The following is a 21005-nucleotide window of genomic DNA, read 5'->3' on the forward strand; positions in this document are numbered from 1 at the left end:
GAGTGCTCTGACATTTTGTTTATACATATACAGTTGAAGTCAGAAGTTTACATACACTAGTTTTTAAACCACTCCACAAATTTCTTGTTAACAAACTATAGTTTTGGCAAGTTGGTTAGGACATCTACTTTGTGCATGACACAAGTCATTTTTCCAATAATTGTTTACAGACAGATTATTTCACTTTTAATTCACTGTATCACAATTCCAGTGGGTCAGAAGTTTATATACACTAAGTTGACTGTGCCTTTAAACAGCTTGGAAAATTCCAGAAAATTATGTCATGGCTTTAGAAGTTTCTGATAGGCTAATTGACATCATTTGAGTCAATTGGAGGTGTACATGTGGATGTATTGCAAGTCCTACCTTCAAACTCAGCGCCTCTTTGATTGACATCATGGGAAAATCAAAAGAAATCAGCAAAGAACTCTGAAAAAAAAATTGTGGACCTCCATACTTCTGGTTCATCCTTGGGAGCAATTTCAAAATGCCTGTAGGTACCATGTTCATCTGTACAAACAATCGTACGCAAGTATAAACACCATGGGACCATGCAGCCGTCATACCACTCAGGAAGGAGACGTGTTCTGTCTCCTAGAGATGAATGTACTTTGGTGTGAAAAGTGCAAATCAATCCCAGAACAACAGCAAATGACCTTGTGAAGATGCTGGAGGAAAGAGGTACAAAAGTATCTATATCCACAGTAAAACAAGTCCTATATCAACATAACCTGAAAGGCTGCTCAGCAAGGAAGAAACCACTGCTCTAAAACCATCATACAAAAGCCAGACTACGGTTTGCAACTGCAACACTTTTTGGAGAAATGTCCTCTGGTCTGATGAAACAAAAATAGAACTGTTTGGCCATAATGACCATCATTATGTTTGGAGGAAAAAGGGGGACGCTTGCAAGCCGAAGAACACCATCCCAACCGTGAAGCACAGGGGTGGCAGCATCATGTTATGGGGGTCGTTTGCTGCAGGAGGGACTGGTGCACTTCACAAAATAGATGGCATCATAAGGTGGGAAAATTATGTGGATATATTGAAGCAACATCTCAAGACATCAGTCAGGAAGTTAAAGCTTGGTCGCTAATGGGTCTTCCAAATGGACAATGACCCAAAGCATACTTCCAAAGTTGTGTCAAAATGGCTTAATTCAAATTTGAGGTATTGGAGTGGACATCACAAAGCCCTGACCTCAATCCCATATAACATTTGTGGGCAGAACTGAAAAAGTGTGTGCAAGCAAGGAGGCCTTACAAACCTGACTCAGTTACACCAGCTCTGTCAGGAGGAATGGGCCAAAATTCACCTACCTTATTGTGGGAAGCTCGTGGAAGGATACCAAATACGTTTGACCCAAGTTAAACAATTTAAAGGCAATGCTACCAAATTATTTAGTGTATGTAAAACTTCTGACCCACTAGGAATGTGATGAAAGAAATAAAAGCTGAAATAAATAATTCTCTCTACTATTATTCTGACATTTCACATTCTTAAAATAAAGTGGTGATCCTAACTGACCTAAGACAGGGAATTTTTACTAGGATTAAATGTCAGGAATTGTGAAAAACTGAGTTTAAATGTATTTGGCTAAGGTGTATGTAAACTTCTGACTTCAACTGTAGCTAGCTAGCTAAACAATTAACCATAATCCCAACTCATGACGTTACTACCCTGCATGAATTTGCAGGTTCAATGTTAGCTAACATTAGGCCATAACTAGCCATACAAATGAGATATGAATAATATTACTACACAGATCATACATGTAATGTTAGCTAGCTAGCGAGCCAGCCAGCTGACGTTAGCTAGCTAGCTAACAGTACACTTTTAACTTGAGATAAAAAATACTTTGACAAAATTAGAAAACGTTTAATATACTTTGACCCATTTTTTGTGATATCCAATTGGTAGTTACAGTCTTGTCCCATCACTGCAACTTCCCTATGGCTTCGGGAGAGGCGAAGAGAGCCATACGTCCTCCGAAACATGATGCGAACAAGCCGCACTGCTTCTTGACGCACTGCTCGCTTATCCCGGAAGCCAGCCGCACCAATTTGTTGCAGGAAACACCGTCCAGCTGGTGACCGAGGGTCAGCTTGCAGGCACCTGGTCTGCCACAAGGAGTCGCTAGAGTGAGATCGGACAAGGAAACCCCAGCCAGCCAAACCCGGACAACACTGGGTCAATTGTGCGCCACCTCATGGGTCTCCCGGTCACGGCCGTTTGTGACACAGCCTGGGATCAAACCTGAGTCTGTCGTGACACCTCAAGAACTGCGATGCAGTGCCTTAGACTGCTGCACCACTAGTGAGGTCAAGCGAGACTATTTTACTTGTATACATGGATGAACACTTCTCCCTCTCTGTCACGGATGCCAAGGTTGCTGTTAGTTTGAAGATTAACTCTGCATATTTTTATTTTACCTTTATTTAACCAGGTAGGCTAGTTGAGTACAAGTTCTCATTTACAACTGCAACCTGGCCAAGATAAAGAATAGCAGTGTGAACAGACAGCATCAGAGTTACGCATGGAGTAAACAATAAACAAGTCAATAACAGAGTATAATTTTTTTTTTAACGAGTCTATATACATTGTGTGCAAAAGGCATGAGGAGGTAGGTGAATAATTACAATTTAGCAGATTAACACTGGAGTGATAAATGATCAGATGGTCATGTGCAGGTAGAGATACTGGTGTGCAAAAGAGCAGAAAAGTAAATAAATACAAACAGTATGGGGATGAGGTAGGTAAATTGGGTGGGCTATTTACCGATGGACTATGTACAGCTACAGCGATCAGTTAGCTGCTCAGATAGCAGATGTTTAAAGTTGGTGAGGGAGATGAAAGTCTCCAACTTCAACGATTTTTGCAATTCGTTCCAGTCACAGGCAGCAGAGAACTGGAAGGAAAGGAGGCCAAATTAGGTGTTGGCTTTAGGGATGATCAGTGAGATACACCTGCTGGAGCGCATGCTACGGGTGGGTGTTGCCATCGTGACCAGTGAACTGAGATAAGGCGGAGCTTTACCTAGCATGGACTTGTAGATGACCTGGAGCCAGTGGGTCTGGCGACAAATATGTAACGAGGGCCAGCCGACTAGAGCATACAGGTCACAGTGGTGGGTGGTACAAGGTGCTTTAGTAACAAAGCGGATGGCACTGTGATAAACTGCATCCAGTTTGCTGAGTAGAGTATTGGGAGCCATTTTGTTGATGACATCGCCGAAGTCGAGGATGGGTAGGATAGTCAGTTTTACTAGGGTAAGTTTGGCGGCGTGAGTGAAGGAGGCTTAATTGCGAAATAGAAAGCTGATTCTAGATTTGATTTTGGACTGGAGATGTTTGATATGAGTCTGGAAGGAGAGTTTACAGTCTAGCCAGACACCTAGGTACTTATAGATGTCCACATATTCTAGTTCGGAACCATCCAGGGTGGTGATGCTAGTCGGGCATGCGGGTGCGTTCAGCGAACGGTTGAAAAGCATGCATTTGGTTTTACTAGCGTTTAAGAGCAGTTGGAGGCCACGGAAGGAGTGTTGTATGGCATTGAAGCTCGTTTGGAGGTTAGATAGCACAGTGTCCAGGGAAGGGCCAGAAGTATACAGAATGGTGTCGTCTGCGTAGAGGTGGATCAGGATATCGCCCGCAGCAAGAGCAACATCATTGATATATACAGAGAAAATAGTCGGCCCGAGAATTGAACCCTGTGGCTCCCCCATAGAGACTACCAGAGGACTGGCCAACATGCTCTCCGATTTGACACACTGAACTCTGTCTGCAAAGTAGTTGGAGAACCAGGCAAGGCAGTCATTAGAAAAACCGAGGCTACTGAGTCTGCCGATAAGAATATGGTGATTGACAGAGTCGAAAGCCTTGGCCAGGTCGATGAAGACGGCTGCACAGTACTGTCTTTTATCGATGTCGGTTATGATATCGTTTAGTACCTTTAGCGTGGCTGAGGTGCACCCGTGACCGGCTCGGAAACCAGATTGCACAGCGGAGAAGGTACAGTGGGATTCGAGATGGTCAGTGATTTGTTTGTTGACTTGGCTTTCGAAGACCTTAGATAGGCAGGGCAGGATGGATATAGGTCTGTAACAGTTTGGGTCCAGGGTGTCTCCCCCTTTGAAGAGGGGGATGACCGCGGCAGCTTTCCAGTCCTTGGGGATCTCAGACGATATGAAAGAGAGGTTGAACAGGCTGGTAATAGGGGTTGCGACAATGGCGGTGGATGGTTTCAGAAATAGAGGGTCCAGATTGTCTAGCCCAGCTGACTTGTACGGGTCCAGGTTTGCAGCTCTTTCAGAACATCTGCTATCTGGATTTTGGTAAAGGAGAAGCTGGGGAGGCTTGAGTGAGTAGCTGGGGGGGGGGGGGGGGGGGGGGGCTGTTGGCCGAGTTTGGAGTAGCCAGGAGGAAGGCATGGCCAGCCGTTGAGAAATGCTCGTTGATGTTTTCGATTATCATGGATTTATCGGTGGTGACAATGTTACCTAGCAAAAGTGCAGTGGGCAGCTGGGAGGAGGTGCTCTTGATCTCCATGGACTTTACAGTGTCCCAGAACTTTTTGGAGTTAGAGCTACAGGATGCAAATTTCTGCTTGAAAAAGCTGGCCTTTGCTTTCCTGACTGACTGCGTGTATTGGTTCCTGACTTCCCTGAACAGTTGCATATCGCGGGGACAATTCGATGCTATTGCAGTCCGCCACAGAATGGTTTTGTGCTGGTCGAGGGCAGTCAGGTCTGGAGTGAACCAGGGGCTAAATATATTCTTAGTTCTGCATTTTTTGAACGGAGCATGCTTATCTAAGATGGTGAGGAAGTTACTTTTAAAGAATGACCAGGCATCCTCAACTGACGGCATGAGGTCAATATCCTTCCAGGATACCTGGGCCAGGTCGATTAGAAAGGCCTGCTCGCAGAAGTGTTTTAGGGAGCGTTTGACAGTGATTAGGAGTGGTCATTTGACTGCGGACCCGTAGCGAATACAGGCACTGAGATCCTAAAGACAGCGGAGGTGTATTTGGAGGGCCAGTTGGTCAGGATAACTTCTATGAGGGTGCCCTTCTTTACAGATTTAGGGTTGAACCTGGTGGGTTCCTTGATAATTTGTGTGAGATTGAGGGCATCTAGCTTAGATTGTAGGACTGCCGGGGTGTTAAGCATATCCCAGTTTAGGTCACCTAACAGAACAAACTCTGAAGCTAGATGGGGGGCGATCAATTCACAAATGGTGTCCAGGACACAGCTGGGAGCTGAGGGGGGTCGTTAGCAGGCGTTAACCTGTTGGATCTCTAGGGGCGCTATTTCATTTTTGGATAAAAAACTTTCCGTTTTAAGCGCGATATTTTGTCATGAAAAGATGCTCGACTATGCATATTCTCGACTATGCATATATGAAGTTTCAGAATCTGCAAAGATATTGTCTGTAAGTGCCCCAGAACTCATTCTACAGGCGAAACCAAGATGAAACGTCAAACAGGAAATGAGCAGAATTTCTGAAGCTCTGTTTTCTAATGTCTCCTTATATGGCTGTGAATGAGACAGGAATAAGCTTAGACCTTCTGCCGTTTCCCCAAGATGTCGGCAGCATTGTGACGCATTTGTAGGCATAATATTGGAAGATTGACCATAAGAGACTACATTTTCCAAGTGTCCGCCTGGTGTCCTGCGTCGAAATTGGTGCGCAAAGCCAACTGCAAGTATTTTTCCATTTGATTGAGAGGAGAAACCATGCTTCCACTAACGATATATCATCGAAGAGATATGTGAAAAACACCTTGAGGATTGATTCTAAACCACGTTTGCCATGTTTTCAGTCGATATTATGTGGTTAATTTGGAAAAAAGTTCGCGTTTTGAGGACTGAATTTTCGGGGTTTTTTTGTAGCCAAATGTGATGTACAAAACGGAGCTATTTCTAATACACAAAGAATCTTTTTGGAAAAAACTGAGCATTTGCTATCTAACTGAGAGTCTCCTCATTGAAAACATCCGAAGTTCTTCAAAGGTAAATTATTTTATTTTAAGGATTTTATGTTTTTGTTGAAATGTTGCGTGCTGGATGCTAACGCTAATGCTAACGCTAAATGCTACGCTAGCTAGCTACTTTTACACAAATGATTGTTTTCCTATGGTTAAGAAGCATATTTTGAAAATCTGAGATGACAGTGTTGTTTACAAAAGGCTAAGCTTGAGAGATGGCATATTTATTTCATTTCATTTGCGATTTTCATGAATAGTTAACGTTGCGTTATGGTAATGAGCTTGAGTCTGTATTCACGATACCGGATCCGGGATGGGGAGATCAGAGAGGTTAACACTTATTTCTGGAGAGATGCATTTTTAAAATTAGAAGTTCGAACTGTTTGGGTATAGACCTGGATAGTAGGACAGAACTCTGCAGGCTCTCTCTACAGTAGATTGCAATTCCACCCCTTTAACAGTTCTGTCTTGATGGGAAATGTTGTAATTTGGGATGGAATATCTGAATTTTTGGTGGCCTTCCTAAGCCAGGATTCAGACACGGCTAGGACATCAGGGTTGGCGGAGTGTCCTAAAGCAGTGAATAAAGCAAGCGCCTGGGGACACACAGGGCCTGGGTTAACTTCTACATCACCAGAGGAACAGAGGAGGAGTAGGATGAGGGTACGGCTAAAGGCTATCAAGACTGGTCGTCTAGTGTGTTGGGGACAGAGAATAAAAGGAGCAGATTTCTGGGCGTGCTAGGATAGATTCAGGGCGTAGTGTACAGACAAGGGTATGGTAGGGTGTGAATACAGTGGGGGTAAACCTAGGCATTGAGTGACAATGAGAGAGGTTGCATCTCTGCAGGTGCCAGTTAAGCTAGGTGCGGTCTCCGCATGTGTGGGGGGTGGGACAAGGGGGCAATCTGAGGCATGTTGAGCAGGACTCGTGACTCCGCAGTAAAACAAAACAATGAGAGCTGCCCTAAACAACAGTATACAAGGTATATTGACGTTAGATAGAGGCATAAAAGCAATCACAGGTGTTGATTGGGAGAGCTAAGACAACAGCGGGTGAGACAACGACAGGTAAACAGCTAAGACAACAACAACGTGTAAATGGCGATAAATGGGCAGAGAGGGTCAGTTAGCTACACACAGGGAGGGCCTTAGTTCGAGGCTGGCTCCGACAGATAAAAAAAAACTAAAGTACTGTGTTAATGAACAGTCCAGCAGGAATCAGCTGTGTAGCCGAGTGATCATAGAGTTCAATGAGCAGCAATAGATGAAACAGGGAGCTGTTCGGTAGTTGATTACTATGCTAGGTGAGCGGGAGACACGGCATTCAGGAAGCTAGAGGCCGGTTGAGAGCACACCGGCCGAATTACGTCAGCAGATCAACAGACCAGTCGTGATGGATCGGCGGGGCTCCATGTCGACCAAGGGTCCAGGCCAATTGGCAAGAGAGGTATTATAGTTGGTGTACTTTGTTTGCTAGACAGGAGATGGACCTAGCTCGAGGCTAACTGGTGCATGCTCTGGACAAGGGTGTTAGCCACAATAGCCACTCGGTAGCAGCTAGCTAGCTGCAAATATCCAGTGTAATGGTCCAGAGCTTGCGACAGGACCATTGCTGTTTTCTCTCCGCCCCATGGCAAAATGTGTAGAATTGCAGAAAACATGCTTTAAATGGTCCAATGCAGCTGTTCTTTTTAATCTCAATATCAAATAATTTATGGGTAACAATTAAGTACCTTACTGTGATTGTTTTCAAAGAGCAATTTCTCAAGCAAGATTTTTGCTGTCTGGGAGTGGTCTAGATGGAAAGAAATGTGCTGTTATTGGCAGAGAGGTTTGTAACGCTTTCATAATGATATTAACTAATTTACCTCATGATGTCTGTCACAATGGAAGGCCAAAACTCCATCCCACCAAAATAGGCAGACATTTCAGGCGGCCTTTTCAAACAGCTCTTACAATAAAAGGGCATTCTCATCATGCTCATTATTTCAGAGTATTATTCCAGCCACATAGTGTGGAAATATATACTCACCAGCCAGTTTATTAGTTACACCCATCTAGTACTGGGTCGGATCCCCCTTTGCCTCCAGAACAGCCTGAATTATTTGGGGCATTCTACAAGGGGGATGTTGATCTATTCTGAGGTGATGGCATCGCACAGTTGCTGCAGATTGAACGGAAGTACATTCATGCTGCAAACAGCCCGTTCCATCTCATCTCAAAGATGCTCTATTGGGTTGAGGTCTAGCGACTGCGCAGGCCACTCAAGTAAACTGAACACGTTGTCATGTTCCAGGCAATGTTTTTCCACTCCTCAATTGTCTAGTGTTGGTGATCACGTGCCCACTGGAGCCACTTCATCTTGTTTTTAGCTGATAGGAGTGGAACCAGATGTGGTCATCTGCTGCAATAGCCCATCCATGACACAGCTTGACGAGTTGTGCATTAAGAGATGCCGTTCTGCACACCACTGTTGTACTGAACCGTTATTTGTCTATTTGTAGCCCGCCTGTTAGCTTGCACAATTCTTGCCATTCTCCTTTGACCTCTCATAAACAAGCTGTTTTCACCCACAGGACTACAGCTGAATGGATGTTTTTTGTTTGTCGCCCCATTATTGGTAAACCCTAGAAACTGTCGTGCGTGAAAAGCCCAAGAGGGTGGCCGTTTCTGAGATACTGGATCCTGCGCACCTGGCACTGACGATCATACCACATTCAAAGTGGCTTAGGTCATTTGGGGCTCCCGAGTGGCACAGTGGTCTAAGGCACTGCATCTTAGTGCAAGAGGCATCACTGCAGTCCCTGGTTAAATACAGGCTGCATCACACCCGGCTGTGATTGGGAGTCCCATAGGGCAGCGCACAATTGGCCCAGCATTGTCTGGGTTTGGCTGGGGTAGGCTGTCATTGTAAATAATAATTTGTTCTTAACTGACTAGCCAAGTAAAATGTTCAATCAAACAGAAACTGAATGCCTGGATGTCTGCTTTATATAGCAAGCCACATCCATGTGACTCACAGTCTCTACTCCCCATGGCAAAATGTGTAGAAGTGCAGGAAATGTACTTTACACCTTCATTTTCTTCTCTCCACCGTCAAGAGGGGGGGGGGGGGTTCTAAAATGATCAGGCATTACAAAACAGAGATTGTCAGCCATTAGAAAAAGCAGTCTGGGCATTATAGCTCATGTGATAAGAGTGAGTTAGTGATCATGCATACTTTCAATCTGAAGTGCATCCTAAATGGCATCATTTTCCCTATTTACTGCACTACATACAGTACCAATTGGCCCTGGTCATAAGTAATGCACTAAAATAGGGAATAGCCTGCCATTTGGGACAGAGTTATTCTAGTCTTATGCCCCCCATGTAGTCATCCTTTTCTTGATGTAAACTGCTTTTCAGGTTGAGAAGACATCCTAACCATATTAATCAACTGGTCTCTGTTATAACCAGGTAAAGAGTTCTTAGAATGTCAAGACGTGATATTTGGGTTGTTTAATGGTTAGATTACCAGATTACAACCACCTAAAGAAATGTTTCTGTCTGTCAAATATGTTGACTAAACGTCTTCAACCAGTTTACAACTGACATAAAATACAGTAGTTCTCCCCGCGTTGGCTAGATGTGCATGCCTACTTAAAGAAAACACTGTACACTACCAAGGATAGACCAACAAACAATCCGTTTCAACTGATCAACCTAAAATCCAGAGAACACAGGGGAATGTTTTTTGGAACTTCAATGCTCAAACATCAAGGCCCTATGGGTCCTGTTCAGAAGTAGTGCATTTGGGATGCAAACCATATCTCATAGCCTGGCATTGGGTCAGTGGATGAATAATATCTGGCTAGTCCTCATGCTCACTGTAATCCTGATGTAAAGCACCATCTCGGTTCCTTGCATGGCAAACTGAGGCCCCTTTCCCTGCATAATTTTGATATTACATACGTTTCGAGCAATTCATTTTTGACTTCTCTGCAATAACACTTTGTTGGAGTCAATAAGATATAATTGCGTGACACACCACAAACGTGGATTTGCACACACACACACACGCCAGTAGACAGATATTTACATTTGAATCATTTAGCAGACGCTCTTATCCAGAACAACTTACAGTTACAATTAGGGTTAAGTGCCTTGCTCAAGGGCGCATCGACAGATTTTTCACCTAGTTGACTTGGGGACAGACAGACAAGATAGATTCTCCCTGCCGGCACCTCCTACCCCATACCATAGCCCTATCTGGTGCCAAATTGACAAGTCTCTCATTCAGATAATAGTTAGGGTTGAGGTACGGCAGCTGCCAAATGTACACTTTAGGGATGAGGTAGACCACCTCAGCCACGTGCCCGTCCTCGATGATGGACATGCGCTTGAATGAGTTTCTACTTTTGATGCTTGTGGGGCGGTCCACAGACTGTTGAGGGTAGGCATGTTGCCCGGCTTCCCCTCAGCCTTCCCACAAAGCAGGGTGCAACATTAAGTACAATTCAGACAGAATCCTAGGATGGCTCTAAGCTCTACAAGGACACTTCAAACCTCCACTGTGGAAGACTTTGACAAAAACGTAGGGACAGGCCTAAAAAATATCTCGGAGCTATGAACATGTCAGACATCTACCATCCTGTATCATGTAAAGATCCAAAGACAGTGATATACATTTCCAAAAGAATCTCATCATGTAGATCTCCTTCAAGTGTTGAAATATGGTTTTCATGTGTTCGTATGCGGGGCGCAGTCCTCAGATAATCGCATGGTTTGCTCTCGCCGTAAAGCCTTGTTGAAATCTGACACAGCGGCTGGATTATCAAGAAGTTAAGCTTTATTTATTATTTTGATATATTGTGATTTTATGAACGTTAAATATTTATAATACTGTCGTTTGAATTTCATGTTCTGTAATTTCACCGGATGTTGGACGCTACCGTCCCACCTGACAGACTCGGGAGAGGCAAAAGTCGAGAGCTGTGCGTCCTCTGAAACACAACCCAACCAAGCAGCATTGCTTCTTGACACAATGCCCACTTAACCTGGAAGCCAACAGCGACCAATGTGTCGGAGGAAACACCATACACCTGGCGACTGTGTCAGCATACACTGCGCCCGGTCCGCCACAGGAGTCGCTCGTGCACGATGGGACAAGGACATCCCTGCCGGCCAAACCCTCCCCTAACCCGTACGACGCTGGGCCAATTGTGTGCCGTCCCATGGCTCTCCCAGTCGCGGCCAGCTGTGACAGAGCCTGGACTAGAACCCAGAATCTCTAGTGGCACAGCTAGCACTGCGATGCAGTGCCTGAGACCACTGCGTGACTCGGGAGGCCCTTGTTCCATTTTAAACCACTATTGTTTTCACTATATATTCTATCTCTTGGTGATGTCATTTGGAAAAACAATGTCAGAAACCTTTTGTCCAAAAATGATGCAGAAAAGCTAATCCATGCTTTTGTCACTTCTAGATTAGACTGATGCAATGCTCTACTCTCCAGCTACCCAGATAAAGCACTAAATAAGTTAGTGCTAAACACGGCAGCTAGAATCCTGATTAGAACCCAAAAATGTTATCATATTACTCAAGTGCTAGCCGCTCTACATTGGCTTCCTGTTATGGCTAGGGCTGATTTCAAGGTTTTACTGCTAACCTACAAAGCATTACATGGGCTTGCTCCTACCTATCTCTCCGATTTGGTCCTGCTGTACATACCTACATGTACGCTACGGTCACAAGATGCAGGCCTCCTTATAGTCGCTAGAATTTCTAAGAAAACAGCTGGAAGCAGGGCTTTCTTCTATAGAGCTCCATTTGTATGGAATGGTCTGTCTATCCATGTGATTGACGCAGACTCAGTCTCAACCTTTAAGTCTTTATTGAAAACTCATCTCTTCAGTAGATCCTATGATTGCGTGTAGTCTGGCCCAGGGGTGCGAAGGTGAACGGCAAGGCACTGTATTGACAAAATGCCCTTGTTGTCTATGCCTGGCCAGATCCCCTTTCTCCACTGGGCTTCTCTTCCTCTGACCCTATTACTGGGGCTGAGTCACTGGCTTACTAGTGCTCTTCCCATGCCCTACCTAGGATGGGTAACTTGAGTAGGTTGAGTCACAGACATGATCTTCCTGTCCTGTTTTGCACCCCCTCCGGCTTGTGTGGTGGAGAAGATCTTCGGGGGCTATACTCAGCCTAGTCTCAGGGTAGTAAGTTGGTGGTCTGTTGATATTCCTCTAGTGGTATGGGGGCTGGTTTTTTTTTTTTTTAACTCCACCCAAAGTGGGTGGAGTTATATCCTGCCTGGTTGTCCCTGTCTGTGGGTATCGTCGGATGGGGCCACAGTGTCCCCCGACCCACCCGTCTCAGTCTCCAGCATCTATACTGCAATAGTCTGTGGCACGGGTCTAGGGTCAGTCTATTATATCTGGTGTAATTTTCCTGCCTTATCTGGTGTCCTGTGTGAATTTAAGTGTAATCCCCTTAATTCTCGCTCTCTCCCTCCCCTCTCGGAGGACCAGAGCCCTAGGATTAAGCCTCAAGACTACCTGGCCTGATGACTGCTGGCTGTCCCCAGTCCACCTGGTCATGATGCTGCTCCAGTTCCAAATGTTCTGCCTGTGGCAAGGGAACCCTGACCTTGTCCCGGACCTGCTGTTTAAGACTCTCTCCCTCTACCACACCTGCTGTCTCTAACTGAATGCTCGGCTATGAAAAGCCAATATACTCAAGAGGTACTGACCAATTGCACCCTCTACAACCACTGATTATTATTTGACCCTGCTGGTCATCTATGAACATTTGAACATCTTGAAGAACAATCTGGCCTTAAATGGCCATTTACTCTTATAATCTCCACCCGGCACAGCCAGAAGAGGACTGGCCACCCCTCAGAACCTGGTTCCTCTCTAGGTTTCTTCCTAGGTTCCTGCCTTTCTAGGGAGCTTTTCCTGCCCTCCGTGCTTCTACATCTGCATTGCTTGCTGTTTGGGGTTTTAGGCTGGGTTTCTGTATAGCACTTTGTGACATCTGCTGATGTAAAAAGGGCTTTATAAATACATTTGATTGATTGATAGATGACAGCATATCAATCACTTGCACTTCTAGAGGCCTTAAAAAAGGCTTTGAAATTGGCAGCAACTACAGGGCCAAACAAACCAAAAGGACATGGCAAAATTCTCAACCATTAAAGGTTAAGGTTTGCTTATATTGATAGGGCACTATTATCACATAGGAGGCAAATTGATACAGGACTCTCACAAACGGGTGCGACAAACAAAGCCTCTTACAAGTCACACCTCAAAATATGTTAATGAGAGAAAAACAACAGTACCATGCACTAGTGCTCCAAAAAAAAGATGGTACTGTAACGTACTGTATTTTGTGGAGTGGAATTACAGCACCATTCAAAATACAGCAATTGTTTCACCACAATTTACAGTATGCTCCAGTAAAACATTTCACAGTATTTACTGTTATTAATACATAAATGCATCGTATAAATTACAGTTTTCCTTTACGGTGTGTCATTGCCACACTCATTGGCTCTTGCACCTGATGGGTGCTCTGGGACAGTGATGTTAAAAAAGAGCCATGCCACTGGTCACAATAATTTACTGGGACAGGTCGCATTAAGAATATTAATAACGGCATCATGCTTTTGTTCTGATATTAGATTTTCCATTACACTGCAGTTTCCGATTTGCTCCACAACCATTCATGGATGAGTCTGTTGTTCACGATCAAGTCTGTCCAATTAAGGTTGTGGAATTGTGAGGTTTACAATATTAGAATAGAACTAAACCCTCTGTCCTGTCTTGTCTATTAAATACCATTAAATAAATAATTGTCTTAGTAAACTCTCCGAATAGGATCACAGAAATACAGTTGAAGTCGGAAGTTTACATACACCATGGCCAAATACAATTAAACTCAGTTCTTCACAATTCATGATATTTAATCCTAAAAATTCCCGGTCTTAGGTCAGTTGGGATCACCACTTTATTTTAAGAATGTGAAATGTAAGTAGAGAGAATGATTTATTTCAGCTTTTATTTCTTTCATCACATTCCCAGTGGGTCAGAAGTTTACATACAGACAATTAGTATTTGATTGGCATTGCCTTTAAATTGTTTAACTTGGGACAAACGTTTCAGGTAGCCTTCCACAAGCTTCCCACAATAAGTTGGGCGAAATTTTGGCCCATTCCTCCTGACAGAGCTGGTGTAACTGAGTGAGGTTTGTAGGCCTCCTTGCTTGCACATGCTTTTTCAGTTCTGCCCACATATTTTCTAGGTCAGGGCTTTGTGAATGCCACTCCAATACCTTGAATTTGTTGTCCTTAAGCCATTTTGCCACAACTTTGGAAGTATGCTTGGGGACATTGTCCATTTGGAAGACCCATTTGCGACCAAGATTTAACTTCCTGACTGATTTCTTGAGATGTTGCTTCAATATATCAACATAATTGTCCTTCCTCATGCTCCCATCTATTTTGTGAAGTGCACCAGTCCCTCCTGCAGCAAAGCACCCCCTCAACATGATGCTGCCACCCCCGTGCTTCACGGTTGGGATGGTATTCTTCGGCTTGCAAGCTTCCCCTTTTTCCTCCAAACATAACGATGGTCATTAGGGCCAAACAGTTCTATTTTCCTTTTAATCAGACTAGAGGACATTTCTCCAAAAATTACGATATTTGTCCCCATGTGCAGTTGCAAACCGTAGTCTGGCTTTTTATGGAGGTTTTGGAGCAGTGACTTCTTCCTTGCTGGGCGGCCTTTCAGGTTATATAGGACTTGTTTTGCTGTGGATATAGATAATTTTGTACCTGTTTCCTCCAGCATCTTCACAAGGTCCTTTGCTGTTGTTCTGGGATTGATTTGCACTTTTCGCACCAAAGTACGTTAATCTCTAGGAGACAGAACCAGTCTCCTTCCTGAGCGGTATGACGGCTGTGTGGTCCCATGGTGTTTATTGTCTGTACAGATGAACGTGGTACCTTCAGACGTTTTGAAATTTCTCCCAAGGATGAACCAGACCATTATTTTTCTGAGGTCTTGTCTGATTTCTTTTGATTTTCCCATGATGTCAAGCAATGAGGCACTGAGTTTGAAGGTAGGCCTTGAGATACATCCACAGGTACACCTCCAATTGACTCAAATTATGTCAATTAGCCTATCAGAAGCTTCTTGTCACGACTCCTACCGAAGGTGGCTCCCCTTCCCGTTCGGGTGGCGCTCGGTGGTCGTCGTCACCGGCCTACTAGCTGCCACTGATCTTTTCCTCCCCCTCCTTGTCTGTTTATTAGTTACACCTGTTGTTAATTAGGTTTATTAGTTGGGCTTTATTAGCCAGCCGGCCCACCTGCTGGGTGTGCGGGATTGTTTTATCTGTACTCGTGTACACGCCTGTAAGTCACGGTTGTTCGTGTACATGAGTTATTTTCGGGACTGTTTAGTTCCCCTGTGTTTTGGGGCATTTGTTTTGAGTGGCGTCTGTTTTCACCTGGTTGGTGAATAAAGAAGTAGCGCTACTCTGAACTCTCTTTCTCCTGCGTCTGACTCCTTCCTCCACTACACCCCGGGCATTACACTTCTAAAGCCATGACATAATTTTCTGGAATTTTCCAAGCTGTTTAAAGGCACAGTCAACTTAGTGTATGTAAACTTCTGACCCACTGGAATTGTGATACAGTGAATTATAAGTGAAATAATCTGTCTGTAAACAATTGTTGGAAATATTACTTGTGTCATGCACGAAGTAGATGTCATAACCGACTTGTCAAAACTATAGTTTGTTAACAAGAAATATGTGGAGTGGTTGAAAAAATGTGTTTTAATGACTCCAACCTATATGTATGTAAACTTTCGACTTCAACTGTATGTTAGGAAGTTCAACATCTATTACATTCTATAACAACTGATGTCATTCTCCGAGGCTACACCCCATAGGCATTCAGGATTTTCAAATGGACAGTCCAACGGTCCACCTTTAGTATTGCATGGTTTTCCACTTTTGCCAGCGTATTGTCCAGGAAACTATAGTTTTTTAACAAGGAATTTGTGGAGTGGTTGAAAAACGAGTTTTAATGACTCCACCCTATGTGTATGTAAACTTCCGACTTCAACTGTATAATAGATGCATAAACATGCGCGCGCGCACACAAATAAATAAAGGAAATTATAATAGGTTCACTTGTTCAGTTACATAGGGCGGCGCACAATTGACCCAGCATCGTCCGGGATTGGCTGGGGTAGGCCACCATTGTAAATAAGAATTTGTTCTTAACTGACTTGCCTAGTTGAATAAAGGTTCAATAAAATAAAAAACGTGATTCAAGTTAATTGTTTATTTATAGTGTGCATTATTTCTAGTAAAAACAAAGTCCAATACCATTGGACCTTATCTTCCTACATGCTGAGTGGTTATATGAGATGTAAAGTAGCCAGGTTACACTATGCTCTAAATGTTCAATTTAGCAGGAGCTTTTATCTAAACCCTGTGTGCATACATTTTCATTATGTATGCAGTGGTGGACAAAGTATCCAATTGTCATACTTGAGTAAAAGTAAAGATACCTTAATAAAAAATGGCTCATGTAAAAGTTAGTCACCCAGTAAAATACTACTTGAGTAAAAGTGTAAGGTTTTAAATATACTTAAGTATCAAAAGTAAATGTAATTGATCAAATATACTTAAGTATCAAAAGTCAAAGTATAAATTATTTCAAATTCCTTACAAAAAGTAAACCAGACAGCACCATTTTCTTGTTTTTTAGCCAAGGGAACACTCCAACGCTCAGACATAATTTACAGATAGCCAGGGGAACACTCCCGACACTCAGACATCATTTAAAAACGTAGCATGTGTGTTTAGTAAGTCTGCCAGATCAGCGGCAGTCTGAATTTTCCAGTCCTGCTAAGCATTCAAAATGTAACGAGTACTTTGGTACTCAGGGAAAATGTATGGAGTAAAAAGTACATTACTTTCTTTAGGAATGTAGTGAAGTAAAAGTTATCAAAAATATAAATAGTAAAGTAAAGTACAGATACCCCCCCAAAAAACCTTAAGTAGTATTTTTAAGTATGTTTAGTTAAGTACTTTACACCACTATGTATGTGATCCCTGAGAGAATTGAACGTACAACCTTGGTGTTGCTAGTCATGCTTTTACCAACTGAGGCACAGGACCACATTGATTCAAGTCACAATTACATTGGTTACAACAACTTGATTACAAATTGAGCCATATTAGCAGCATTACTTATATTCTGTTACTTTGCAGGTCACATTTGTTGCCTCTACTTCATTAAAACCATAAACACACACACACACAGCCTCGGGATTAGGGGGATATAAACTATGTAGAGGGTCTTGGATCTTGTAATCTTGAAACCATTTAATGTTTGGGAAAAATGTATTATCACTAAGATTCCCAAAAAAGGATTTATAATAGAAGGAAAAACATCCAGATATAGCAGATGTCCCTCTACAAGCCCCCTTCTTTCATCCATCTTTGGATTTGCGTGAGACTTCATGAATTAAAGATGATACCTTCCATCTACTTGATTAAGGACTGGATTTTCCTTCCTAAGCCACATTTAGAAAATCATCAGGCTCTCCCGGTGAGAGGTAATATGCGAGATGAACAGGCAAAGAAATGTAACCATTTTCCTATCAGTATGAATTGAGCAGAACCTACAGAGAGACACACTTATAGGGAATGTAGATTTAAAATGATTGAATAGGGCAGGTAGTCTAGCGGTTAAGAGCATTGGGCCAGTAAGCGAAAGGTTTCTGGTTTGAATCGCCGAGCCAACTCGGTGAAAATCTGTTGATGTGTCCTTGAGCAAGGCACTTAACCCTAATTGCTCCTGTAAGTCGCTCTGGATAAGAGCGTCTGCTCAATGACTAAAATGTAAAGATGAACTATACGCTTTTTGGTGAGTAAGGTGAACCATTTTCAATTGAACACATTTACTGACGCGCTACTGCTACCTGCACAAACTGAACACAGTCACTTAAGGTCACACACACACACACCACTTCTATATAAACCAATATAACATTTTATTAATGCTCTCTTATAGTAACACTGTCCACAAAACAGATACAGTAAACACTGCAAACATCTACCTTACACTACCGACTTGAAAGCTTTTGAAAATCATGATACAAGCGAGGATGAAGACAGAGCAGGAACAGACTCTAGAGGAGAACTAGGGCTTATTACTGCAGAGAACTAGGGCTTATTACTGCTTATTGAGCATTTTAATACTGACAATGTTTTATTTATCGGTCTATTTCTCACCCACAAATCTATCCTACATCAATTTCTCACACATCCAATGTACAGTAAAGAGACCAATAAAATGTAGATAAACGGATATGGCATGATAAAGAATAAGGCAGAGGACACACGCACGCACGCACGCACACACACACACACACACACACACACACACAGGCTGGTGATCTATGCTAGCTCTGTTAGAGGGCAGGCTGGTTAGTTCTGCTGCAGTGGGGCACGGCCCTGCTCGTCCCTGCTACCCTATTCTACCGTCTATCTGTGGGTGCAGCTAGCTACACACCCAGTCAGCCCGGCACACATCGATACTCACACAAACAAATACACACCAAGACACACACTCTCACAAACACACCATGACTAGACACAAAAGACAACATTCCTATGTCATCCTAGACAACCGGATCGTTGAGAGAAATTAATGTCATATATACTCAGTCATTGGTCTGTTCCTTCCAACCCTCCTCCACACTGTACAGGACAACCACCCCTCTCTGTTACCGTCCAGTCCGAAGCAGGAGATGATTTTCTGGGAATAGTTGCAAAGCCCACCATCGTTGGGAGGATGCTTGTGCTGCTGCACCGAACTCCTCTCCCCCATCTCTTCTATACACTCACACACACAGTCCCGGCACTGCTTTCAATCCTTCCTTCCTCTTCTCATCAATAATGCAGCCTCTTGCATAGAGTCACACACAGACACCAACAGTCACACACAAGCCAAATGCACTCACACACATGCAGAGAAAAAAATTTAGAGGTGAAAGGGTCTTCATGCTGCTGAGTGTGAGCAGGCAGCCCTGTCCTATGGTCAAACTTTGGAGAAGCCAGGGGATTGGGTTACTGCTGCGGTGCTGTGCAATGCCTTCCAATTCAGCACCGACTGTGTCGGACAGATTCTGCTGCAGTGCAACAGGTAAGTAGGGCGAGCTTGCTGGCCCTTCCCAGAGGAAGGGTGGTGCTTTGGACCAGAGGAAGAGTAGTGCAGGGCGGGAAGGTAGACAAGAGGACATCCCTGACTATTCTACCAGGGAAACTTCTCCATAGGCCAACAGTGTGGTGAACAGCTTGAAAGCATACGAGTTGGCTGTGGACAGAACCATCTACAAAATATGTCTCTGGCTCGAAATATTACCTCCAGTGTCTTTGACTTTGACTAGAACACACACAGTGCATTCAGAAGATATTCAGACCCCTTCACCTTTTCCATATTTTGTTACGTTACAGCCTTGTTCTAAAATTGATTAAATTGTTTTTTTTCATCAATCTACACACAATACCCAATGATGGCAAAGCAACAACAAAAAACTGAAATATCACATTTACATAAGTATTCAGACCCTTTACTGAGTAGTTTGTTGAAGCACATTTGGCAGCGATTACAGCCTTAAGTCTATTTGGGTATGACGCTACAAGCTTGGCACACCTGTATTTGGGGAGTTTCTGCCATTCTTCTCTGCAGATCCTCTCAAGCTGTGTCAGGTTGCTGCACAGCTATTTTCAGATCTCTCTAGAGATGTTCGATTTGGTTCAAGTCCGTGCTCTGGCTGGGCCATTCAAGGACATTCAGAGACTTGTCCCAAAGCCACTCCTGCGTTGTCTTGGCTATGTGCTTAGGGTCATTGTCCTGAGGTGAACCCCAGTCTAAGGTCTTGAACGCTCTGGAGCAGGTTTTCTTCAAGGATCTCTCTGTACTTTGCTCTCTCTCGATCCTCAGTCTCCCAGTCCCTGCCGCTGAAAAACATCCTCACAGGGATGGTTCCAGGTATCCTCCAGATGTGACACTTGGCATTCAGGCCAAAGAGTTTAATCTTGGTTTCATCAGACCAGAGAATCTTGATCCTCATGGTCTGAGAGTCTAGGTGCCTTTTGGCAAATTCCAAACGGGCTGTCATGTGTCTTTTACTGAGGAGTGGCTTCCATCTGGCCACTCTATCGTAAGGGCCTGAGAGGTGGAGTGCTGCAGAGATGGTTGTCCTTCTGGAAGGTTCTCCCATCTCCACAGAGGATCTCTGAAACTCTGTCAGAGTGACCATCGGGTTCTTGGTCATCTTCCTGACCAAGGCCCTTCTCCCCCGAATGCTCAGTTTGGCCGGGCGGCCAGCTCTAGGAAGGGTCTTGGTGGTTCCAAACTTCTTCTATTTAAGAATGATGGAGGCCACTGTGTTCTTGGGGACCTTCAATGCTGCAGACATTTTTTGGTACCCTTCCCCTGTGGCTCGACACAATCCTCTCTTGGAGCTCTACGGACAATTCCTTTGAACTCATGGCTTGGTTTTTGCTTTGACATATACTGTCAACTGTTGGACCTTATATAGACAGGTATGTGCCTTTCCAAATCATGTCCAATCAATTGAATTTACCACAGGTAGACTCTAATCAAGTTGTAGAAACATCTCAAGGATGAACAATGGAAACAGGATGCACTTGAGGTCAATTTCGTGTCTCACAGCAAAGGTTCTGAATACTTATGTATTTTTTTTTATACATTTACAAACATTTCTACCAACCTGTATTTGCTTTGTCATTATGGGGTATTGTGTATTGATTGACGAGCGGAAAAAAATATTTGAATCCATTTTAGAATAAGTCTGTAACATAACAAAATATGGAAAAAGTCAAGGGGTCTGAATACTTTGAAGCAAAATGGTCAATCGTTTATTGGCTAATATTTCCGATTTGGTCTGTGTGCATGCAGCCTAACTCAGCTAGGGC

At 43.6% G+C, this 21005-nt stretch overlaps 1 protein-coding gene across 1 annotated transcript in view; it reads right to left on the reverse strand.

Annotated features, from left to right (window-relative positions):
• The window catches only part of LOC139368305 (actin-binding LIM protein 1-like), a 132862-nt gene extending 113971 nt beyond the window's left edge, over positions 1–18891 (reverse strand). Inside the window, exon 1 of the mRNA XM_071107054.1 lies at positions 18792–18891. Within this exon, the coding sequence (XP_070963155.1) occupies positions 18792–18891 (100 nt within the window). The remainder of the gene's footprint in view (positions 1–18791) is intronic.
• Between the last annotated feature and the right edge of the window lie 2114 nt (positions 18892–21005).

Source organism: Oncorhynchus clarkii, chromosome 16, assembly GCF_045791955.1.
Source record: "Oncorhynchus clarkii lewisi isolate Uvic-CL-2024 chromosome 16, UVic_Ocla_1.0, whole genome shotgun sequence".
Taxonomy (NCBI): Eukaryota; Metazoa; Chordata; class Actinopteri; order Salmoniformes; family Salmonidae; genus Oncorhynchus; species Oncorhynchus clarkii.